The sequence below is a fragment of the Canis lupus genome, chromosome 10, assembly GCF_011100685.1.
Source record: "Canis lupus familiaris isolate Mischka breed German Shepherd chromosome 10, alternate assembly UU_Cfam_GSD_1.0, whole genome shotgun sequence".
In the NCBI taxonomy this organism is placed as follows: Eukaryota; Metazoa; Chordata; class Mammalia; order Carnivora; family Canidae; genus Canis; species Canis lupus.
The window spans coordinates 12509134-12535930 of NC_049231.1; the positions used below are offsets into that span (position 1 = coordinate 12509134).

At 33.7% G+C, this 26797-nt stretch overlaps 1 protein-coding gene across 1 annotated transcript in view; it reads left to right on the forward strand.

Moving 5' to 3' along the window:
* The window catches only part of CNOT2 (CCR4-NOT transcription complex subunit 2), a 116251-nt gene that overhangs the window by 83132 nt on the left and 6322 nt on the right, over positions 1-26797 (forward strand). The window contains 12 exon segments of the mRNA XM_038549998.1: positions 8802-8949; positions 9684-9866; positions 12151-12230; positions 15100-15128; positions 15130-15226; positions 16972-17096; positions 18022-18142; positions 18234-18390; positions 20935-20996; positions 21086-21135; positions 23018-23118; positions 24942-25086. Of these exon segments, the coding sequence (XP_038405926.1) occupies positions 8802-8949; positions 9684-9866; positions 12151-12230; positions 15100-15128; positions 15130-15226; positions 16972-17096; positions 18022-18142; positions 18234-18390; positions 20935-20996; positions 21086-21135; positions 23018-23118; positions 24942-25086 (1298 nt within the window).

Sequence of the window (26797 nt, forward strand, 5' to 3'; positions counted from 1 at the left end):
GGTATCAGATATTTATTAGCTTCTTAATTTGTATAAAATGATTTTGCTCATGATTAGGGATTTACAAAGATTAATAAATGAGCAAAGTTATTTTCATTAGAAAAAGTATTTTAAGGTATTCCGTTTAAGAAGAAATCATATGCGACAGATATTTCTTGTTGGAATTTGGTATATTAAATGGCTGTATTCCTGTAGCAATTGTCAATCAGCGTTTTCAATGCATGGTTCAGTCTTTTAATTGGCATTGTAGGTATTAGTCTACAAAAAAATTGAACCTTGTGTGAACTGGGAAATGTCTTAAGTCAGGGTACTGTTATTCCTTTCTAGGGTACAGTCTAAAAAGCTAAAGCTAGTAAAAAAGACAGAGGCTGGATTCCCACCCAGTCTGTTGGATAAGCCTTAGGGTCAGATCGCTCAGTTAGGTGATAAGTAATCTGAACACACACCTTGTCAGACAAAAGAACACCAACTGCCCTGTGGGATTTGAAGGTCCAGGTTTTAGTAGTATAAATTAGTCAGAATGATAAAATTTGAGGAGCTAATTTTAGTAAAGAATGGAGAGATAGGAGTGGTAGGTGGGATAGATTCGTTGATGTTATTCTTATGGCAACAAATTGTAATTGTGCAGTAGGCTTGTTACAGCTGTTCTTTTGCTTCCCAAGTGGATTGAATAGTGCCATTATCTCTGTATTCAGATTGGCAAAGTTCAGCAGGAATTTGCACCATTAAAATGGAGGTCTACCATCTGTTTTATGTTCTTGATGATTACAGAAGTTAGAGGTTGAGAAGGAAGAGTGCTCTCCAAAACTGAGGGTAATCTCACTGAGATTAAACAAGGGAGGACCTTCATCTTTGAATGGATATAGGGCTGCTGAAACTTATGTTTTGCCAGATTTGGGTGGAAGTAATTGTGTAGTACATAAGGTACCTAGAAGATGCTGGACTGGGGACTTGTATGATCACAGGTTCCTATATAGTCTGAATGTATCCAAGTATATGATAGGATACATCTAACTTTGCATCTAAGAATTCATGTGAATGCGGTGTACCAAATGATAACTATAGAAGCCATTGAATGGAATCTTGTACTCAGGTTGCTTGATGTTCTCTACTTGTTTTCTTTGCAAGTGTGCATAAGATTTTAGGTATACTTTATAGGCTTAAAGACCCCCTCAACTCCCTGAAACTATCTATTAGATTGGAATTAACAGGGAACCAGGTATTAATCTCTCCTTGATATTCAGTACATTGTAATTAGTGGCAATAAAGTTGTAGTGACTTTTTCTTTCTTACCAACACAGTTTAGAACCTTGGAGAACTGGAGAAAAGGGAAACTGCTATTTACTGAGTGCTTCTACTATTTATTGTCTTATAGGCACATAGGTTAACAAGCTATCAGGATGAATCCATGGTACATTCTTGTATCTGAATTCTCAGAGGACCTGGGCATCTAGCTGGGGAAAGAAACTTGTCTTTCTGGGATCTGGACTCCTGGCTTGAGAGCAGTGGCATTTTCTCATGCTTTCAACAACATTCCTTTGGCCTCCTGTTTTAAGAATACAGAGGTGAAGGCTACTTGTTTTGTGGAGAACCAGAGCACAGGTGGAGTGATTCAGAAATGATGCTACTGACATGCATCACTATGGTTAGGTGAATGACATATTTTAATAGTTTCAAGAAATTATAGGAACATTTAACAGTTGAATTAATACTGAATGCTATGGGAGTTCTTGCTCTCAAGAAACACATGTCAAGATATTTATATATAAAATGTTAAATAACAGCCTATAATGCTGATACATGGATTAAAAGGTATCATATTGAGTGGTATGGACAAGCTTAGGGTTTAGAGAGAAAAGCCCAGTAAGCTACAGTGAAAAGAAAAGTTTCCAAAAGGAGAGGAATTGAGGTTTTGTTTTGTTTTGTTGTTTTTGTTTTTTGGGGTTTTGTTTATTTGATTTTTTTTTTTTAGGCATTGAGTTTAATAGCTACTAAGTACCTACCACATAATGGCATTATGCTGCATAGCTCAGATGTGTGTTAGAAGAGGCTCTTTTATGCCATACCTTACAGTGTACATACTTCTGTGACCTTGCCATGCTTATTTCTTGCATGTCCTCATTTGCTTTTGTAGCCTCAGTATTTTGTACATGATAGGCACTCAGTAAATGTTTATTGAATGCATGATGTGCAAGATATGGTCCTTAGGTATAATGTAGTAGATAAGGACACAAGTTATTTTACTGCAGAGCAGAGGAAAAAGTACAGAGTTTTCTGGATGTTTCAGAGGTGGGAATCAGCACATATCTTGGAGAATGATCAAGAAGGGATTTAGAAATGAAGTCATGTTTGTCATTGGCCTTGAAGAAACTATGGGTAAAGTTGTTCTAGTAGTGGGAACAGTGCACTCAGCATCAGCATAGGGTACATTTGAAAGTGGTCTAGTTTATGAAGGCAAGGGAAACCTTTTATTAGGCTGTTATATTGGTTTCATGCAAGAAGTACAGTCTTTATAATTCTGTGGGATATATCTCAAGATCTTTAGCACTTTCCAAGGCCAAGAACAACTATAGCATACAGTTTTCCCACAGGAAACAATGATTTCTCTGGTGAAAACTATTACTGTGTTAGACTATAGTCTTCACCATCACCTTTAGGACCATCTGGACTTTTTTTTTTTTTTTTTTAATCCTTTCTGCATAAGCATGTTTCACATTCACCCTACCCAGCCCTGAGAAGCTGATAATTATTATGTATTTACTGTGTGTCAGGTGCTATTTTAAGTACTTTATATAAATCAACTCATTGAATCGTCACATCTACCCCAAGAGAGAGAAGTGTGCCTATCTTAATGGCCAAGGTTTTAAGGGATTAAGTAATAGAGCCAGGATTACATTACTTAGTAAGTGTAGTTATGATAACAAGAGTTGAGAACAGAAGTTTCTTTGAATCCTGAATGCTACATTATTACTTACTGAATGTCATGACCCTAGAGGACCATTAGCACATAGTAGAAACAACAAATGTTAAAGCTACAGATTTCAAGGGTCTACTGACCAGAGCATTTTGGTAGTATTTAGTTAGCTACCTCTACCATGAATGAAGTATTATTCCAAGAGCTAAGAGAATGGCAGATAACAGAGATCTTGTTTTCATGGAGCTTACATTTTCAAGGAGAAAGAATAATCATGCAGCTAACTAAGTAAATCATATAATTCTAGTAAGTACCATAAAAATTAAGTCAGATTAAAGAATGAGTAGATGGGATTACTACTTTACATGGAATAGACAGGCTATCTCTGAGGAAGTTCTATTTGAATGGAAACCTGAGGTTGAGAAAGGGAGATCTTTGGAAGGATCTGAGGGAGAGCTTTTTAGGTACAGACAACAGCAAATGCACAAGTGCTTACTCATGAGAATGTAAGAAAGAACCTAGTGTTGAAGGATGAGTGAGAGGGCTAGTATAATGAACAAAGGTAGAAGGTTGATGGAGTACCAGATGTCAAATCATGGAGTCTTGTAAAGATTTGGTAAAGAATTTCAACTTATTCTAAGTTTAATTGGAAGGATTTTAAGATACAGTTTTATTTTTAAAAGATCACTTTGCTCTGTAGTAAATGGACTGGGTGGGGAGGGACAAATGATATGAAAGACAAGGCTATGGCTACAGTAGCCCAGGCAAAAAAAAAAATAGGATGACTTGGAGTAGGAGTAGAGGTGTTTAGAAGTGGTCAGATTAGGATATTTTGGAGACAGAACTAATATGATTTGGTGATATAGGATGTGAAAGAGAGAGACCCAGGATTTCTAAGGTTTGAGACCTGCATTACTTGGGGAATGGGTGCCACGAATCTATAATGGAAACTTAGGTTGAAGAGGAGTACAAAGTACACTTCGGAGCTTCACATGGATGTTCCATAGGTAGAGTGCCAGTTGCTGTAAAGATCCAGCCAAACATTGTCTCTCCGCTGGTGCTAACATAATAGCAGCTTTTCATAGTTGAGGATGTTGAAGCCCATTAACTCCAGCCCAATAACTCCATCCATCCGTGTTTCTTTCTTGTCTACATCCTTAATACCCCAAAGCAAACCCACTCCTCCTCTAGGCAGATCACTTGTCGTCATTTTCATACATCTTGGTGTTTTCTCATCGTAAACTGTTAGAATATTTTTACCTTCCTAACTCATCACCACCATCAAATACCTGAACTAGGTCTCTTTCATTATTTAATTCATGTACTGTTCTCCAGGAAACATTTTCTGATTCCAAATCCATTTTGCTTTCACGTCTGAGTTAGCAGTCCCTCCCATATACATCAAAGCACACTATACATGTACTGCATGTAAACACCTGGATCGTGACTTTAAAAGAAAAAAAAGATGCTCTTCTGTATTTCTATAGGATGAAGGAAAGGAAAAGTATTCTAGGTGGAGAGGGGGATATGAATAAAAGAACAGGGACAGATTTAGAGGACCAGGGAAAGAAGGAAGATTGTAAGTAAAATATGTGGTATGTAAAAAGAGTTTATAATGGAGTGAGTAGAATATTAATTAAGAATAGAAGAGTTACATGTCAGTTTTATCTCAATAAAGTTGGGGGCTAAAAAAAACAAAGATTAGAAGCACAATCCTGACAGATTTTTAAAAGACTAAATGGTGATTGGATTTCATAGGACAGTGGTTCTGTACTCTTGACTGTACTCCTAAAAACAGCCAGGGAGCTTTCAAATCCCACTGGCCATGCGTTGCCTCGATTCAGACCAAGTGACAATTTCTGGGCATGGAATGTAGACATTAACGTTCCATAGGTGATACAAGTTTGCAACTACTGTAAGAAGTGGAAAGTGATTGGTTGAAAAAGGATGAGTGTAAGAGTTAAGAAATTATATTATTTTTATTCTTCATTGTGATTTTTGGTAAGTAACTTAATTCCTAATGTTCTTTATCTGTAACTTAGTTGGATGATCTCTGGAGACTCTTCTCTCTAAAATCCTTTGATTTATTTTATTTATTGATTCATGAGAGAGAGAGAGAGAGGGAGAGAGAGAGGCAGAGACAGAGACACAGGCAGAGGGAGAAGCAGGCTCCATGCAGGGAACCCTACGTGGGACTCGATCCCGGGTCTCCAGGATCAGGCCCTGGGCCGAAGGTGGCGCTAAACTGCTGAGCCACCAGGGCTGCCCAGATCCTTTGATTTTTAAGGAAGGAAAATACTTAACAAAATAATATTACACAAAAGATTGAGCAGCTAAGTGCAGGGCAGATTGGAGGTAAGAAGATGTGAGGACAAGTTGGAGGTTCGAAGGTGGTTATTCTTCATCAGTGTGGGCAGAACAGTGAGTTAGTTCCTAGGAGAAGCTAGTTGCTTTGGAAGGGAGGACGCTTGAAGCTCTTTTGCATCAATTAGGGATTTTCCACCTTTTCCTTAAGAAAGATTTCAAAAGACTCATTTAAGTGTGAGTATTCAAGGATTTGGTTGCTGTGATTGGAGTTTTTTCCTCTATAATTTGTATTGTTATTTTGTTTTTAGCAAAAGATTGAATAAAGGATGGCATATCTTGCCATAAGATATGTAAGGGAGGTGTGGTGCTATTAATCAGTTTGTGCAGTGGGAATAATTCATGGAAACATTTGTTAGATCATATTCCTTTGAATTTCTGAAAATTGGTCAGTTCATTCTCTGTTTGGTGCCCTGCCAGGTAGGAATCTACTTGGAGTATGTTCATATAACTAGTTTGTCAAATTGGAAGAAAAATTTGATTCAGAGCTATAACTTTTTAAGCTGCTTCTTAACTTTTTAAAATTTATTCCTCATTTATAATACTTTTTACCTGTTGTAGTTATTTTATGCCAAAATTTTTAGTGAATTTTTTTCTTTTGGCCTGCACATCTTCTTGGTATCGTATTTTGAAGATTTTCTGTGATTGTTTCTAAATATATTACTAAAAGAGTAAAGTTCTCTCTCTTTTTGATTATATCCAGTTACAATTATTTAACTCAAGTAACTCAAATTTAATGATTATTGTATTTTATTTCCTAAAAATAAAATCTTCATGTTTCTATTCAGTGATATTCTTTATTTTTTAATTTTTTAATATTCTTTATGTTTTAAAAGAATTCAATTTTTAATTGAATTTGAAATAGGTTGATTATTAAGGTATTCAAAACCTGATGATCCTATTTGCAATTAATACATTCCTCTCTTCTTTTTTTTCATATCTACCTAGTTCAACAAAATGCAACTCAGACTGTTTGAATTAGCTGTTTTGTGAAATCAAGAGTGTTGAAGGAAAAATAAAAGTAAACACTAATCTTTCAGTTTTTTTCATACTGTCTTCCTCCATTCTCAGCCCTACAAATTAACTCATGTGCCAATTCCTAATTGTCTAAATAAACCATACACATTCTTGTTTCCATCTCCAAGTTTTTTGCTAATGTTCAGATAATCTTGAAGATATTTCTGAAGTTATAAATTTTCATAATACAGCATAGAATATTATGTATATGAAGGATTGAAGTAAACGAATCTCAGTCTTTTGTAAGGCATATTATTAGAAAACAGCCAAAAGGTACTAGATTTTTTTAAGTGTATGTTTATTTATAGTGATAAAGGTATAAGAGAGTGAAAAAGTAAAATTAAAAAAAAAACTTGCATAGGTATAGAGGAAAGAGGGAAAAAGAAAATGCAGGGAAAAAACTGAGAGGGAGGTTTAGAAAATATTTGAGAAGTAAATATTTTTAAAAAGAAACCACGAGAAAACATAAAATAGATAAGAGGTGTTACAAATTGGTAAACACTCACATGGGGTGTTCACTTAGTGTTATATTGGGCTTCTCCCATAGGGCTGCTATGAAGAATACTAGGAGTTAAGAGATCTAAATTCTAGTCTTGGTTCTTTGTATCACCTTGGAGAAGTCCGTTAACTCATCTGAGGTTCAGATTCCTCATCTGTAAAATGCGAACATTGGACTAGGTGATCTTTAGGGTCCCTTTTGGCTCTAAAATTCTGTATTTCTTGGTGGTCAATAATTGTGTGAAACACATTCCTGTGGTTAATTTGCAGCTGTCTCTGACTTTAGGACAGCATTATTTGGGGAGAAGGATGTAAACTCCCTGAGGGTAGGAGCCTTTTCTACCTTGTTCACTGCTGTATCCCCAGCAGCTAGCGCAGTACTTGGCACATAGTAGGCACTCAATAAATGTTTGTTGAATGCAAGATATGAAAAGTATCACTTTGATGGTTCACTGTGGGAGCATCTTACAAGAAAACTAGTGGCTTAAGAGAAGTAAAAGACTGATTTCTTCTGAAGAAATTTTATACGGCTAATTTTTAATCATCTTTTTCCTTATTTTGTCCCGATTCAGAAAAAATATCTGCTGCCAGTGATAATACGGTCATAAAACTTGGAGGGATCAAACATAAATATGGTGAACTAAACCAACATATAATGTAGGCCCTTTAGTTCCCTCCATGTTACGTAAAGAAATGTAGAAGTAACCTCTGGTCCTCATGGAATCTGACTGAAAAGAGTACACCTAGTACACAGAATAGTGTAACTATATTGAGTTGGATTTATTGGCTTCATTCAGTTGAGAAGCAAAGTTAGGCTATAGCTGAGTTCTGTGGCTGGCAGATTCCAGTGGAATCTTTGTGATCCACTGTTATCATTAGGTTAGTTATTACATTGTTATGCCAAAGGTACTTGAAGTAAAACATTCAGAACATATATACACTCCAGGTTTTTGGAGGTCATAGTTTCAAAATACTCAGGTCCTTGAAATTCTTGCTCCTGAAATTAGAACAAAAAGGGAAGAAAAGAGTCACTTTAAATCCCTAGCACTAAAGTAATCTATGTATTCATTAGCTCTCCGTCTTACCACTTTTATTTAACTTCCAGTTCAGAATAGCTTTAGTTGTCTGGTAGGCCATTTCACAGCTGACTAGAAACAGCACCAAAAAGTGTGGGTCAGGAAATGGAGGCATCCATAGGCAGATACGATAACTGGTGACAACTGGACATCCTTACTCTGAGGGATGGAAGGGGGATATTTCATATTAATAAAAGTTAGGAAATATGTCATACATTTTTGAAATAAGTTTATCCCAATTTTTTAAAATGTCTTGTTTCTGAATGGTGAAACTTCAGTAGTCTGTAAAATATACCTGTTTTGGAACACATTCATCCTCTTGCATCTGGCCCTAGGAGTACTAGATAAATAGAAGGTCATTGTACTTTGAAAACTTAAATGTTTTAAATTCTTGCCTCTTACAGTTTTATCAGCTTGAGTTTTTTTTTTAACAGTTACACTTTATGTTGGGTTTGTAAAAATTGTAATGTTTAGAAGTATGTGTGTATAAATAGAGATTTCTAAATGCATTTAAAAGGATCATATAAAAAAGCTACTTCAAAGTGGGGTTAAATGTGTACCTCAGTTATGATTTAAAACATAAAAACACAAGATTGCAAATTTCTTAAAGCCATATTTGTATAAAGTGTTTTCATTGAAACATAAATCATCTGATTTGTTAAAACCATTGGCAGACATAGTTTATCGTAGAATAGAAATATGAACAGAAGTTAGAAATATGAAGGCAAAAATCCATTCATAATACTAAATTTCAGATTAGAACATTTTTGTTAAATTTGTCCATTTGAAGTGAATTGAATATATCCATTAAAAATTTGCATATTATATTATGTTAGGTCATTTTAAAATGTTTTAAATTGCCACTCCAGAAGATGGATAACAATTTCATTCCTGATGGCAATGAATTTCCTTCTTCTGAATTTTTTTAATAGGTGCACTAGGCCTTCCAATGAGGGGGATGAGCAACAATACCCCTCAGTTAAATCGCAGCTTATCACAAGGCACTCAGTTACCGAGCCACGTCACGCCAACAACAGGGGTACCAACAATGTCACTTCACACGCCTCCATCTCCAAGCAGGTATTTATTGATGGACCAGAATATTTCTCAAAATGTATCTTTGTAGAGTAAGCAAACGTATTAGTTTTTAAAAGGTAACTAATTATTTCATTTTTCTGGTTCAGTGCCTTTCACTGAGGAAAAGAAAGTTAATACCCTATGCTCATTTTATTTCATTGCAAACTGATAAGAATAGTGTAAGATGTTTTTATCGTGCATCTAGCATACTGGTTGTCAGCTGGGTGGATATCAGGGATTAATCACCACCTGGGGAGCTTTTTCAGAAGCCAGCTCTTCCTCAAAAGAGGTTGTGCAATTTAAAATCATTCCTCAGGTGATTATGATTATTGCTCCCTCAACACACATCCATTGCTCTAGTGAGTAAAATAAAACAAAATTACATAGGTGATGCATATTAGTATGAAGAAGGTAGAATGACATACATTTGGAATGAACTTACTTTAAATAAATGTGTGAAACACATTTGATTATTTTATATCCTGGTCACACCATTGGTTTTCTCATCTTAAATACCACCTTATCTTCGTTCTGCTGTAATGTACTCAATTTCTTGTTGGTTTGTTTGATTTTTCAAAGAGCTAGAATGACTAGACAAAAGAATTAAATTAATGAAAATTAGCAGTGTAATTTGAAAGTATATTTGAGGTGCTGGGGTTAGGCCAATTGATTATTTACAGAGAATTTTAATGAGTGATTGTAGAGAGCTTATTTAGTATAATGGACTTCTTTTTCAGGGGTATTTTGCCTATGAATCCTAGGAATATGATGAACCACTCCCAGGTTGGTCAGGGCATTGGAATTCCTAGCAGGACAAATAGCATGAGCAGTTCAGGGTTAGGTAGCCCCAACAGAAGCTCGCCAAGCATAATATGTATGCCAAAGCAGCAGCCTTCTCGACAGCCTTTTACTGTGAACAGGTAAGATGTTTATTGATACTGTGTATAATTGTCTTTCTGGGTATTTTCAAATGTGCCTTTTCATATGCAACGTTCTGTTCTTGAGTCTTCTGTCTCATAAGTTTGTTTCATCATATTTTTATGACCAAAGATTCTCTTTCTGTTAAATTCTATAACTTTAACCTCCCCAAACTTAAAATTTTGACATGTTCTTTTGAAAACCAGTTTGATTTTGGAAAGCACATAAACGGTTTTTGTTGTTGTCAGAAAATTGTTCTTAAGTTGCCACTAGGCAAATTTTTGTTGATAAGGTCCTTCCTCTGTTAAAAGAGGCTGGCCAGACTAATGAACAGTACTTGGAATATGTTTGACTATTACTGCCTTGCTTCACTCTTTGGTTTAGTACCATTTCAACTGAAACTCAGTTTTGTGCTTTGGAGACTTACTGACCAAAGAATTTTTAAGACCACATCTACAATACTTGAAAATAGTATCACATCTGGGATTTAAAATCAGAAGATGAGCTCTTGTGCTTTTTCATTCCTTTTTGCACTGTCCATTTGTTCACTATGCAAGTGATAATGACAATATGAAGACCACGTGTCCATTTTATTAGGATTTTTAAGCTGCTCATATAATTTAATGAGAGTGGTGACTAAAAGGCTTTGTATCTTACAAAAACAGTGTTTAAAGTTCGCCAATTTTTTTTTTAAATGGGGAATTGTATGAGGAAAAAGGATCTTGATCTATTTGCTATCATCTTACCCATTTAATTCACTTTCTTTTATCTACTACTTGTAAAATCTGGATTAAAAATAGATTATTAGCACATTTCCTGTTTGATCTCCATCCTATAAGCTCTAGTTCTTTTATTTAGATTTATGCATATTTCTCTTAATAATTTTACTGCTCTTAATTTTAAAAATAAATATTATTTGTAAAAGGTTATCAGAATTCATAGTACTTGATAGCTCTTCCTAATCATGTACTTCTTGGGCTTTATCACATCTTTTCTTAAAGTATTGTTCATTGATGTATATTTAAATTTTTGCCTTTCCATATTTTTTCACATTTTAATTGTTTTTTTTTTAAAAATACAGTGCCTGTAAATTGTCAATGAAACATGGGTCTCTAAAACCCTGTTTATTACTATTTTTTTCTTGTTTATTACCATTGATAAATTGTATTTGTTAGAGTGTTTTCATCCCTCAGTTTTTTCAATATATGAAGGTACTTATACCAACAATTCTAACATGCTATTAAACAAGTATTTTTAATGGCTTTCCTACTCTTCTCTAGAGTATTGTTTCACCAGCTCCATATTTTGTGAAAGTATTGTTTGGCCATGGTTAATTTTACAGTTAGACCAAAAAAAGAAAAAAAAAAAAAACCCATCATCTTCAAACAGTTTAACCCTACTCATAACACTGATACACTGTCTTTTATCAGATTATTTGATGTTAAAGATGCATACTTTCATTGTAGAATTTGCATTAACAGCTCTTTTGACATTCTTAATTACTTCTGGCCTTGCTTTAAGTTCAAACTTGTTTCTGTTCTCTCATGTTTAGCCTTGTGCAGAAAAGGGAGGCATTTGTAATTATTTACCAAGTACCAGTTGTGCTGCATTAATTTGGAATTGAGGGTATTATGGAGAGATTTGCTTTTTCTTTTAAGTAGCTGAAAGATAAACTATATTAGAATGACGTGTTTTTTAGAACACTAAATTCACCACGTAATTCAGGTAAACAAAACATTTATTGAGTGCCTGTTGTGTATCCTCCTGAACACTAAAGGCAGAGGATACAGAAATGACCATGATGCAGACCCTGTCCATGAGGAGTTTAGATTCTAGATGAGGAAGACTGTATGAAATAAGATCTTTTATGGAAAGTGTTAATGGCATACTTTATCAGTAATGGAAGGAAAACAGGTATTCAGGAATAATATTTATGCCATAAACTGCATGTTTTTAAGATTAGTTACTTCCACCAGTGTATCCAGTAAGTTGGTTTTCCAAGTACCTAAAATAGTACCCTTAATCTCTGTTTTCCTTAAGGCTTGTGGGTAAATTCTTTGCTTTTTGTTTTTTAAAATCATCTGTTTAAGACATTTTGGTTCTCAGTTCATGGAAGGACTTCAGGAGAGTTTTTAAATAAAGGTTAAACTCAGAAAAATAAAATTAGTATTTGTTTTTAAACATACTGTTGTTATATGAGGAGATCAAAAGTATACACTTTTGTTTTTCTTCACCTGAAAGTTAGTGTTCTTACTGTATATCTAAAATTATTTTCTATGTACCCAGTATGTCTGGATTTGGAATGAACAGGAATCAGGCATTTGGAATGAATAACTCCTTATCAAGTAACATTTTTAATGGAACAGGTAAGCTTATTCGGAGGTAGTACCCTATAAAAATATGATAGATCTTTGAAATATAAAGCAATTCAACATACTGGTCTTAAAATATTATAAGATTTTTCTGTTAAACTGGTAGAATTTAATTTAGTGAGAATTTGACAGGAATAGGGTTTAAATCAGTGAGTGAACAGTTGACAGATTTAAATACACTTTTTCACTGGACATGGTAATAGGATAGTGTTACAACTTTAGGACTGTTTCCTTAACACCCGGAGAAGGCCTAAACATTAACTTAGTCTGTGTTTATGCCTCAGAATCTCTTTTGCTTCAGGAGCTTTTCCTATCCTCAGTCCTGTTACTACAGTCTAAATTAGGCTGAGCGGGACAGCATTCTGGCTATAGAGACCCAGATTGAAGAAACTTTTATGATTATATTGGAGCATTTAACAGTTTTTCTTAATAATTTTAATAATACTAATTGTGGCATTTAACCCTTGGATTTTTTTAATCCAGTTTTATGTGTAAATTTTAATTACATAAAATTCTGATTTTGAATCCTATAGTCTGTTGGCTTATTTCTTTTATCAACTGCTTCAGAGAGAAGAGAACAAGAAGCTTTGTTTCTTTTCAGCTTCAGGTTTCACCCTCTTCCACTTTTGCCTCCAGACCCTTTCCAGAGAAAAAAAATAAAGGATGTTGTATGGTCATGGGAGCAAAAATTAATGTGATCGTTCAGAGAGAACTTTTTTTTTTTAAAGAAAATGGAAGGGAAAGAATGATCAGTGAAATGGAGCATATGTGGAAGCAGGAGACAGGATTTAGTAATGAAATGTCATTTGTGACTATGAGCTTGTAATTTTTAAGTGTTACATGTTTAGCAGCATAGATTAATCAAATTAGACTTTAAAATTCCAAATTTTAGCATTTAAAAATTATAGTTTTGTGTTCAAGATGTTAAAATGCTATAAAGTACCATATTCCCATTGTCTGAAATGCACTTTTTTCATATTATCTCTGAAATCAAATTATGTATCATAGTTTTTAATTGGCAAGTTAATTTTTTTTTTTTTTTGGTTAAATGGACCATTAAGTAACAATGTGTCTGACAGTGCCATCTTATATTCTGAATTATGCTTTCATACACTTCCATAAATGTTTAAATTATTTTTAAAATTGAGTTTTAACTAAATTTTAACTATTTTTAGGAAAATTGTTTCCAAGTCTTTACCTAAAAATATAATTTGGGAGGTTATTAACTAATTTTTAGGTTAAAACTATTCTCCGATAAGACAATTTTAAATCCCATCTTAGAGGACCTGAAGATGTGTATTAAAAGTTGATATATATTCAGAGTTTATAGTTTATTTATAACTGTAAATAATTCAGGAAAGATTACTTTCGTAACTTGAGACGCCGTATAAATTTCTGCTGTCTTTTTATTAGTAGTATCTTCTTTAAATTAAAAATTCATAAATTATAGTTGGTTTAGAAATGGTGGACATAATTTTATCTTTCACTCTTCATAATTTTAAATTGTAATCTGACTTTGAATGTTAAGAGTGTATTGTTTTACTATCACCAAAGTAATCTTGAGATAGTTTCTGAGATTCTTTGAATTATGGAACTGGGAGAAAAATAAAAAATTAACTAAAAGGCCAAATAAATTGGAAATGGTGTAAAACATTAACACATTATATAAAACAAAGATTAAAGAAAAGCTATAATGCAGGCCAAAACTAAGATAGAAAATTAAATTCTTCAAAAATTAAGAATATAAGATTGTAAGAATAATAGAATAATAAGAATTGAGAAGAAATCCAGGGGATGATTAAAATAGGCAAAGTAGAGGGGCACCTGGCTGGCTCAGTTGGTAGAGCATGTGACTCTTCGATCTTAGGGTTGTGGGTTTGAGCCCTACATTGGGTGTAGCTATTAATAAAAAATAAAATCTTTAAAAAAATAAAATAGGCAAAGTAGAACTGTTGGATTAAATTTTAATTTTTAAATGGAAGCGAGCTGATTTTTCTCATTTATAAATGAACAGTAATTAACTTTATTCATTCAGTGTATATTTATTGAGCGCCTACTATGTAATAGGTAACATAAACTGGGCTTTGCATCATACTCCCATGCTTCCCAACTTGCCAGACATGGGAACCCTATCTACACCACCCTACTTATACTCCCTAACCACCACCACCACCACCACCACCACCGACACACACACACACACACACACACACACACACACACACACACACATTTGTGTATGAGACAGGCCACAAGATTAGAAGTTCTTAGAGTTTCTGCTTCCACTGCCCTGTTTCAGATATGCTTCTGGTCATATGCAGGAGGCAAATGTTACCATCCTGTGTATAACTAAAGCTTCAAGCATCCAGATTCTACCTCTACTTTTGGATATAATGAAAAGAGCAGTTATGCCACAACACTCTCTCGTTAGCTAACAAGCTGTAACTTCAGAGTGCCATCCTTCACAGGAGAAATAATGTACCACCTTACTCCTTGTCTGTCTTAAGTCTCTAGGATTTGAGATTTTTATTATGCTAGCTACATATTACTTTGCTGCATTATTCATGAAATTCTTTTGCATGAAATTAGTCCACAAGTGTTCGTTGTACACCTACACATACCTAGTACAGTGCTGTGCATTATTTAGGAAGAAGGTACTGTCATTTCAAATTATATTATGGTTGGTCTTTAATAATCTCTTTAATGTTTGTAGAATCTGGGTCCCTGGCTGGCTCAAGTCAGTAGAGATCAATTTATAGTCTTAATCTCTGGGTCATGAGTTCAAGCCCCATATTGGGCATAGAGATTATTTTAAATAAAATATTTGTAGAATCAATAACTAATGTTCTTTCTCATTATTTAGATGGAAGTGAAAACGTGACAGGATTGGATCCTTTCAGATTTTCCAGCATTAGCAGACCGAAACCGAAGGGAAGGAAGTGGTAACCCAACTCCATTAATAAACCCCTTGGCTGGAAGAGCTCCTTATGGTAATTAAGCTTTTTAACGATGGCTAATGGAAACTTTCCATTGCGCGCACACACACACACACACACACACACACACACAAACACACACACATATATATGTTTTCTAATCAGAGTAGTATAGTTTTGTCAAAGCTGATATATGCAATGTGTGTTTTCCTCCCAGAATGCCATGATAGCAAAGTTAAATGGGAAAAACAGTTTGTACAGAAACCCCAAAAGAAATCCTCATTGGTATTCAGAGGTTATTTTCTTCTGGCATTTCTGCCTTAGTACACCTTCATGATCATTTGTGGTCTGCCTTTTCTTAATTCATCAGAGTTTTAAATAATACACTTCTACATTCTTAGTGATTAATACTGACTGACCACACATTGAAGTTTTTTTTAAGCCAATTTCTCAACCTCCACACTACTGACATTTGGGTCAGATAATTCCTTGTAAATAAAGGACTGTTCTGTGCATTATAGAATGTTTAGCAATATCCTTGGCTTCTGCCTACTTGATACCGATAATATCCCCCCCCCCCCATCACTGTGACAACTATAAGTGTCTCCACACAGTGACCAATGTCCCATGGGGGGGAAGTGCCTTCTGTTGAAGACTGCTGCTGTTCATGGATAGTTTATATAGACTCTTGGTCACAATTAAAACCCTTCCTCACTGTCTCTAATAAGAGATTTGACTAAGTGAAAAGAGGGGGCATGAAATATGTGTGGTAACGGTTTAGACATGAAAATAACATAACAACAATGCAGCCATATTCTTATATCCTTAGTTGTTTCCTTTTGGAAGAATCTGCTAGAGACCAGTAGCAGAAACAATGAACTTAAAGGGATCAGTTCATAACTTTTCTAAGAGTATTGTTTTTCCTGTTTTCATCCAAGAAGGATTTCTGTGCCTTTCAGAATATGAATACAAATAATATGTGAAAAAGGGAAATTTTATATTGTTAGTATTCTAAGGTTTCCAAATTAGTCTTCCAAAAATAACAAAAAAATGAACTGCCCTGGAAGTTGAGTACCTAGCTACTTGATTCTCAGTTCAGACTCTAATGTTTTTAACCTTTCCTCATAGGTCCATTTTTTCATCCCTTTAATCATTCCCGTTGCTCTCCTTGGACCAACTCTAGTTTCTCCATATCGTTCTTGAATTGTGGAGCCCCAAACTGGATATTGTTCTCCAATAAGGGCCTGACTAATGCCAAGTATAGTGGGAGGATTACTTCCCAGTTCTTGCATGTTTTACATCTATTACATGGAGTCCAAGAAAATCTGAAATAATATGGAGTTGTTTTATAATTGATTGCAATTTGCTCACTCTGTAAGTCACTTTCAAGTAGAATACTGACATGTTCTTTTAAAATTTATTTGTTCATTTGTATTTGACAATTAACTGGTGTTTATAATAGCTAGTCAAATATTTAAATCAAGCTTTAAAAAAATTTTAATAACTATTACCAATATCAAATTATGTTTTTAAGCATCTCTATATGACATTAGATTTAGAATTCTAGGATTACCACTTACTTCCCTTGTATTATTTTGTATATTGAGTTATTAATCAGTATATAAAAGTTTAGTTCTTCATTGTTGTCCTGAATACTAATTTTTTGAAGTGTGCTTTTATAGTGTAATATAAAAAAAATCCTTTTGGTACATTATCATAAGGAAAGTTAAGCTTTTATAATTTGTAGCAAAATATCATAAATATGAATTGCAATTCTCTGGATTATTTTCATTACATAGTTGGAATGGTAACAAAACCAGCAAATGAGCAATCCCAGGACTTCTCAATACACAATGAAGATTTTCCAGCATTACCTGGTTCCAGCTATAAAGATCCAACATCAAGTAATGATGACAGTAAATCTGTAAGTAACTGAGAATTACATATGTGAGTGATGTAGTTTTTTTCCCTTCAGATTTCTCTTGTATTAACAGTTTTATAGACCATATTAAGGACTTACTAAATACTATTACAAAATTGTTTATCTTGAATATCTGTAATAATCTAACTTCTGAAGAATGTGGAAAACCTTTATAACTTAGAAGATAGCCTATTTTTTTCCTATTTCATATAGGTTTGCAAATTTCTGTTGAACTTCTCAGAGTTAATTTAGACTTTTATTGTAGTCCCTGTCAGCTGGATCCCATGAAGTTTGATATTATAGCCTTCTAAGGAGCTGTGTTTTTCTTGAGTAAGTTTTCTCCTTGAAGAATCTTTATACACATTTTTATTCCTGTGTTGATTCAGCCAACTCAGCTTCTTCTTTCTGACTTAACAAATGTGTTTATTTCTTCCACATTTCACTGAAAATAGCTTTTTTTGTGTGATGGGAGTTTGTATATATTAAAATAATTGATAAAGAAGATTATTGGGTAAGAATTAAATATGAATTTAAAAAGTTTATATATTCTGACTTATCCTGGAGGTTTTTATGGTGATATTATAGGCAACATGCTATATTATTTTCTCTTCTAAATTAAAGTACTGAAGAGTGAAACTTGAGCCAGAAAGTTCTGAGATTTTTTTTCTGTGACTGAAGATCAGAGATAAATAAGAATATTTTCCATATATTTCTTGTCCTTTAAATACTCAAAAATTTTAAATACAGGATTTATTCATAAACGATGGGACAGTTGTGGAAACATAAAATTTCATGTAGAACTTGAAAAACAGGTAATAATTTACTACCAATTTAAATATAAAGAATGAATAGAAAGGTAACTAATGTGAACTTGAAATTTTTTACACTTAACAAATTTTAATGTCACATTTAATTTTTTTCATATTAGAATTTGAATACATCTGGCAAGACAACTTCAAGTACAGATGGACCCAAATTTCCTGGAGATAAAAGTTCAACAACACAAAATAATAACCAGCAGAAAAAAGGGATCCAGGTGTTACCTGATGGTGGGACTCTATAAAATATGTCAAAGATATTATAGAATTCATTTCTTTGCTTTTTCCTTAAAGATAAAATTCCTGTGCTCTTTTTATCCAGGTCGGGTTACTAACATTCCTCAAGGGATGGTGACGGACCAATTTGGAATGATTGGCCTGTTAACGTTTATCAGGGCAGCAGAGACGGACCCAGGAATGGTACATCTTGCGTTAGGAAGTGACTTGACAACATTAGGCCTCAATCTGAACTCTCCTGAGTAAGTTTCTTTTTCCCTTTTCTTCCACATTTGTATATAATAATTACTTGCAGATTTCTAGTTTTTAATTTCATGTGGTCAGATTGTATCACCTGCAGTCACTCATTATTGCTGTTATATTTTGACTCTTTCGGTCATTCCCTCTCACGTTAGCTTCTGGATCACTATCACTTGACAATATCATTTCTTTTTGGCAGTTTCATATATGTATGATCCTTCCAAAATCCTGAAATCATAACTCCTTGAGTTTCTTACCTCCAAAAATCTTACCCTCCACCATATCTTAGCTACTCACCGATTTAGTCATCATTTGACTTTGCCATAATCAGTAACTTCAGTTTCACTGTAATTTTGTCTATGCTCCCTTGCCACTTCCTGTTTTCCATCCTTCTCTTGTTCTGGCTCCTATAATCATTTGACTCCTTGGGATCTTCAGTCCCTTGATTCTTCTGCCTTTTCACTATTCCTCAACAACCTTCTCTTTCCCTCAGAACTCACTTCCTTTGTACCCAGTTAAATTCTGTGGTCACTCATAATTGCTTAGTTATATATACCCTTGGCTACTTTGCCCCTCTCTTGCTCTTTGTCATGATTGCATGGCAGAAACTACAACCGAAGTTATACTCTGACTTCCATTTTTTACCTCGGCTACTGAGCATGGCTACAGAAAAAAAAACCCAGCTTCACTGCCTGGTCTCACTTTACATTCATGGCCAGGAACCTCAAAAGTGGCCCTTAATTCCGCCACTCGTACTGGCATTCTTTTGTTCTCCTATGCAACTCTCACACTGAATCTCTTCAAACATCTAATTCCACCACCACCCCTCCTTACTCTCAAATGAAGACCTTGCTTTTTTTTCCCTCCTACCCCCAAAGTTTTTATTTAAATTCCAGTTAGATAACAGTGTAATATTAGTTTCAGGTGTAGAATTAAGACCTTGCATTTTTATTTCTACTTGACTAAGAAGGATGAAAATAATCAGAAGAGAATGTCAACTTAGTCCTGCCACCACATCTGTCTACCACTATCTGCACCCACCTTAGCTTGTCTTTATAGTTGATCCATGCTTTCTACATAAAACGTCTCTTGAAAACTCAAGGGCACGGCTCAAACAGTTTTTTATATTTTTGTTGGATCATTTCCATCAACACACAAATGGTGCTATTACTTCCTTTATGTTAAGAATGCCTTCTCTTTATCTAACTTCTTCTGTGAGTTACTGCCCTTATTTCTTTATTCTTATTTCTTGAAGAGCAAAACTCTACAAAAAAGCCATCTTTGAATCTCCCATTTGTCTTCTCCCATTCTCTGTTAAATCCATTTCAGTTGGATTTTGCCTCACCACTTCACTAAAATTTCTCTGTTTTAATGTTATTAAATTCAGTAGTCACTTGTAGAAACTTATCCTCCTTGACCTGTCAGCAGGTTGACATAGTGAATGCATTGCTCCATACGTCTCACTGCTTTTAACGGTTGCCACGCTGGTTTGAATTGCTGTCCTCTCTTGTCTGGGTTACTCCATTAGCCAATCACCAGATGTGCCTGGTTCTCTCTGTGTCCCTCACAGTCTCTTCTTTATTTATGAGTCAGGACAGTCCTTTTTGAATAGGTTGATCCTCTGCTCAATGCTCAGTGAGGGTTTGTGGTTTCATTATGATAAAAAACCTAAAATCTTTATGGGCCTGTTCATCTCTACAGGCATGATCTCCTACCCCCACCTCAACAGCTTCTCCCTTTGTTCAGTTCACTGTGTTCCAGCTTCTGGCCTTCCTGCTATACTTCAGACATGTCCGTCCTGTCTCTGCCTTACTTAACAGTTGCCCCTGCCTACAATAGTCTTTTGCCAGATAATTAGTATGGCTAACTCCCTCATATCTTTCAAATCTTTGTTCAGATCTCATCTTCTAAATGAGACCTAACCTGACTACCTTATTTAATGCAGCTAATCTCCTGTCCCTGCCCCTCCACCAACATAGAATGTTATTTATTATGCAAATTATTTCATCTACCTCTCTCTTACCTATCATCTTCAATCAGAAAATAAGGTACATGTTGTCAGTTACCTTCGTTTTGTTCACTGATGCATCCCAAGCACCTAGAACAGTGTCAGGCATATAATAGGCACTTAGTAAATATTTGGTGAATTTGAACTTTTGCTTTTAATAATTACTGACTTTTTTTTCCTGGCCATATAAATGGGAAAGTAATTTTACTTAGGGCCATGTTATTAATGAACTTAAAGCATTCTGCATTGAAGTTAAATATATATGTAAATATATATACATTTATATATATAGTTTATAACAGGATATATACAATATATGTGTATATATACACCTAGTTAACCTTGCTTCATTTTTCCTGTGTAAGTCATAGTAGACACGTGAAAAGAAATTAGAAAAAGATGCTCATTTTACTTCTAAAGTCATTGTTTTTCCTGATTTCCTGAAATAAAAATAGGAATTTTTTTTCTCTATACTCAGACTTGAGTTTTTGTTTTGTTTTGTTTTGTTTTGTTTTGTTTTGTTTTCTCTCTTATTCAGAAATCTCTACCCCAAATTTGCATCACCCTGGGCATCTTCACCTTGTCGACCTCAAGACATAGGTAGGAAAATTTCTTTGTGTTCAGACCTTTTAAAAATATGTTTTTAACTGAGAATCAGTTAATAAGGCTTTTTTCATTTTATTATCCAGACTTCCATGTTCCATCAGAGTACTTAACGAACATTCACATTAGGGATAAGGTGAGTGTAGTTTATTATTCTCCTCAGTCAGCATGAATGTATCTATTTTTCAGGCACTGTTTTTCAGTTCAGATGGCATAAAATTTTTTGGAATAATTAGCAGTGGTCTCAGGGGTGGCTTTCATGTGTCCATTCAATTGTATAAAACAATTTTATTTCTATTTTTGTTTATCTTAAATATTTTGATAAGATCCTGGTTTATATTTAAAAAACACGGTTTAAAAACAAAACAATGGTAGGACTGGTAAAATATTTCTTAGAGTTATTATTAATAATGGTATAACCATGGTTGATGGGAATAAACAGTTTTGGAAAATTTGGTAAATTTCCTTCTGATATTTTCTTTCATACCCTTATCAATAAAATAATTTTTTTTACAAATATTACAGCGTTTTCAAGAGATCTATATATTTAAAAACTATGACATTTGGCTTCTTACCTAAAATTCTAGTTCTAAAGTAACTATTATCAAATTGCAATTTAAAAAATTTTTTACTCTATAAAAGAAAATGTTAAATACTTTTGTTTATAGGGAAGAACTCAGTGTTCATTTCTGTTAGAAATTGTATCGCTAGATTTTGGCCTTGTGGAAGGATAGAATTTATTTAAAATTACATGTTATACATATGTATATTAATATGTGTAACAATATGTATTATATGTTTATGAATAAATCTGAAATGTATTTTACATATAAAATATATATTAAAGTGATGGTGTTCTGTGTCTGTACCATCCAGTTGTGTGGTCAAATGGTTGTTGATTTTGTGGACAGGCAAGTAAAGAGCTATTTCTCAATGTCTTTTAATACTTGAGTAGATGGAAGACAAGAAGTATGAGATAGAACTAATTTTTTCTTTTGTGGACTGTGTGATTTTTCTGCCATCTCCCCCGTAGGGCTTTTTTGCTCCAATTACCTGAAGGTCCCAGAACCTTTTCTTACTTAGGGCAATTTAAGAAAAACCGATTTAGGAGAATTTGTCACCCTCAGAACTGCTGCTTAAAAGGGGATCATATGACTGGAGAGAAAAAGTATATTCTGAGATTGTAAAATGGTTAAATAAACATTTAGATACAGAATCAGGCAAAGAGAAAAAAGTGTTTTCATTTTGGTGAGCTTTTAAATGAAGGTTTATCCTAATACAAGACTTCAAGACTGTTAAACTCAATGTGCTGTAGTTTGGTTGGCAGTTAATGATTCTGCTTTTTGGAAGGACGTAAGGCAGTCATCTTGTAGTCATCCATTTAAACAAAATAAAGAGCTAGCTCTTTATGATTTTTGTACTTACCGTCTCTGATTTGCTAAAATACATAACCAACTGGTTTGTGAATCCCTGTCAGCTATAAATTCAATAACATTTCTTACAAGTTTTCTATGTATCAGGTAAGGTACATTCCTCTACAGATGTTATCAATTTCATTTACGTTCTTAGCAACCTTACAGGTCTCATTTCTGCATTTTATATGGAAGTTCAGAGACCTTAAATAACTTGGACATGGTCATATTTGTAAGTAATGGAACCGGAACTTGAATATAAGTCCTGCATCTCTGAGCACTGGTTCCACTATTACTACCATGTTGGGTGTTAGTAAGACCTCGAGTAAACCAACATTTGGTCTTGGTTGGAAGTTTTTATATACCTTTTTATCCTATTAGTACATAAAATAGATGTACCAGAAATAATTGTTAAATGACCTCAGTTATTTAAATGATAAAACCCTTCCTTAAAAGCATAACTACCTGCAGAATCATGTAATGACAGTTACCTGCTACAAAGAAAAGAGTTTCTGTTTATCTTTTTACTTGTACTTCAGTGGTAGCAATGTGTTGGGATTGTCAAACTTATTTTACACTTCAGAATAATTGATTTCTCTTTTCCAGCTGGCTGCAATAAAACTTGGCCGATATGGAGAAGACCTGCTCTTCTATCTCTATTACATGAATGGAGGAGACGTATTACAACTTTTAGCTGCAGTAGAGCTGTATGTTCAAAGTATTTTTAAACACTTTTGTATTACAGTGGATCTTGTTTATTCTGAAAGCTTTTCTTTTAAATGATGGTGATAGTTTTTATCTTTCATTCTTAAAGCAGAAATATTTCCATCAAGGAATAGTTTGTTGTTTGTTTTTACAACAGAAAAATAAAGTTAATTTAGATTGAAAGTTGATACTATTATGGTTAATGGTCACTGTATACATAAAAAGAATTACTTCAGATTTAATAATCCTAAATTTGTAAGAAGACAGAATTGACTCATGAATTTGGTGAGTCTAATTTTTATAAATATGTTAAGTATAAGATATGGTTCATAACTGTGGCTCATCTTCTTGTGGAATTACATGTTAATGATGGTGAATTTCATCATTTATTGAACATCTATTTAGAGTATTATATGGGCAAGGCACTGCATACATCTTATGTATTTTTAAGTGTTGATGAAGTCCACATCCCTTATCAGAAGCCTTTTGGCCAACTTAAATATTAGCATTAAGAAGTTGGTCCATTGGATATGTTTTATTCCTGAGCATTTCTGCTTTTACCTGATGCTCTAAGAATAAATTTTTGTCATTGCTCATTTGTCCCATTGGTAATATATTTTGTTGCCATAGACTATTTTATTAATCATGCTTATAGTAAAGTAAATTGTTCTTAAAAATTTATGATGTTATGGGGCACCTGACTAGCTTAGTCGGTAGAGCATGTGACTCTTGATCTTGGAGTCATGAGTGCAAGCCCCAGGGTGGACATAGAGCTTACAAAAAGAAAACTTATGATGTTATGAATGAGAGACCTACTTTTTATAGATTTAAGTATTTTATGATATTCCTAATAACATTTCTATAGATGGACTTGGATCAGATGCTTTTATGTAAAATTCACTGTGTTGATGATAAGCTGTTTTTTATTTCTCTATTGAGAATTTGTTTTCTCCCATGTTTTCCCTTACATTTTTTTGTAACATAGCAATTGTTACCTGTTCTTTTTAATTTATTTATAAGTAAATAAATTCATTTAGTCATTCATCGATCCCATACCGGCAGTTCTGTCTCATATCTTATTTATGCCTAAAAATTACCTCACTGTGTTAGTAGGAAGGTATTTGTTTACATGGAGGTTTGTGCTCCCAGAGATGTTTTTTCTGGTGCATTTACTTCCTTTGGATGTTATTTCCCCAATTTACAAGTGATATAAATCCTCGTTGATTCTTGCATGAATTCTAATGGATATCCTTTGGCTTTTGAGAATTTAGGATCAATGAGATTTGAATAAAACTTAAAAGTAATACATTCATTAAGAATTTTTAAAATGGATATTGTATTTTCAACATAGTTACAAAATTATATGAATTTAAATAGATAAAAAGACTGATTTTGTTCTTATAAAATAATAGAAATAGTTGGTGTTTTTGTTTGTTTTAATAGATTATCTCAATTTCTATTGAATGTTAAGAATGAGAAAGGAGTGAAATTTCTGGAACACAATGTATCTTTATTTGGTCTGCCTAGGTTTTTATCACATTGCTTATAGAGCTTTTAATATCTCGTTATGTTTGCATAAAAAAGTCTCTTCAGTTAAATGAAGATGTATGTATTAAGTAACAAGTGTGATTTCTGGACAAATTAAGAAAGTATTTTCCTGTATTTCACTAGAATTGTATTTAATAACAATAAAAGTCAGGGTAAAAAGCACCTATATTTATGTTTTATGTATAATTATTTTCTGAGAAAATTTTTTTAAAATGTAGAAAATGTTTGGTGTGAGCCACAGGAAAAATTAATTGTCTTTTTCTCTTAAAAATTGAAGTTTTAACCGTGATTGGAGATACCACAAAGAAGAACGAGTATGGATTACCAGGGCACCAGGCATGGAGCCGACAATGAAAACCAATACGTATGAGAGGGGAACATATTACTTCTTTGACTGTCTTAACTGGAGGAAAGTAGCTAAGGTATATTTTTTTCCATGTGCAAATGTGTAAATGTGTAAATCTAGATTTTAAAAAGAAGTATCCTCTTTTATCTGTTTATATTTACTAATACATCCATCCCAATAATGTGCCAGATACCTGCTAATAAGTTTTTTGTCTTCACTTCCTTGGCTTGATTTAAACTCTAGGAGAGTATACGGAAACAACTCAATTCACCCATAGTTAGGAAAATGATTGAACTTGGTAAGAAATTCTGTAATTTTTCACAAGCTTTGGTAACATTTGAAATATTTTTATGTCAGTTCAGTTGTAAAATAAAGATCACCCTCTTGCCATCCCCGTCATGTATTCTTATATTATTTTAAGCAAGTAGGAGATTTTTCTAAAACTGGTATATAAACATAATAAATAGGCTTTTTATAATACTTGCCTCATTGCAAGAAAAATGCTTTTTATTTGCAAGTGATATAAAGAAAGAAAATTCTAAGTAGTAACCATGATTGTTCCTATGACTACTAAGCTGAATATTGGAGGGAGGCGGGCTGTGGAAAAGTTGCTGTTTATGTTTTGGTTTGCAACTTTTCCTTACAAAAACACCTAACAAAGACCCATCTGCGAAATTTTCATCAGTGTCGTAACAGATTTCACATTTGTATGTAGTATTTTATGTATACATTTAGTCTACCTAGTAGAGAATGTAACAAGTGTTGTCATTTCATTACTCCAGGATTTCTCTGAATGCCTTTTCCATTGAGGATCCTTAGGATTAAAAACTAAAGAGGTAGTTTTATTTGTTCTCAATAAATTTAAATAGAAGAAAACTATTTCTTCGTAGTTCATTGGATGATTCTTTAGCTGTCGGCTTGGGCTTCTTTTTTTTATCTTTTGAATTAACTTCAATAAATTAATATGGGAAAATTTTTAACAAGACAGTCTGAAATGGTTACCAGATCTTTATCGCAAAGATGTTTTATATCACAAGATTTCATGGAAAACTTGAAAAAAGATAGAAAAACATGAGCCCAACTAAAAACACCAGACCAGGCACATACAAAAGGTTAAATCTTTTTTTATTACTATTTTTGGGTGTCAATGGTAAATGTCTGTCCATCTGAAACCAAGTCCATATACCACAATACTGTATTCAAGTTATTTTAACAATTAATACACATATCTTGATTTCAAAAGGTAGATCCACGATCTCACCTTTTAAGTAGAAATAATTACTTCCATTACAAATAGCACAAGACACATTGTGTGTTACCTGTTAAGATGTATAGTGTAGTAGAAAGCAATAACTTGTATCATAGATTTGAATTTAACTCCTGTTTTGGCTGTTTATGTTTTGACCATATGCAAGTTTCTTTTCCATGCCTGTTTCCTTCTCTTTTCAATTGAAATCATATTTGCTTCTAGATTGTCATGAAGATTAAATGAGATTTTATACACCCACACACACATTTGCACGTGTGCACACACACTGAGCACAGTGCTTTGTACATATCGGGTATTTTATACATGGGAGTAGTTGTGGTAGTTTGTTGCTGTTTTTATTGTTGTTATTACAGCTAATTACTCTTCAAAGATGGAAAAATTATAACTGTTGTTAGGTCAGGTCAGTGGTTCTCAAACTTTAGCTTCCATCAGAATTACCTGTCAGCTTTATTAAAAAAATAGGTTGCTGAGTCATACCTCTATTGTTTATGATTTAATAAGTCTATGATGGGACCTG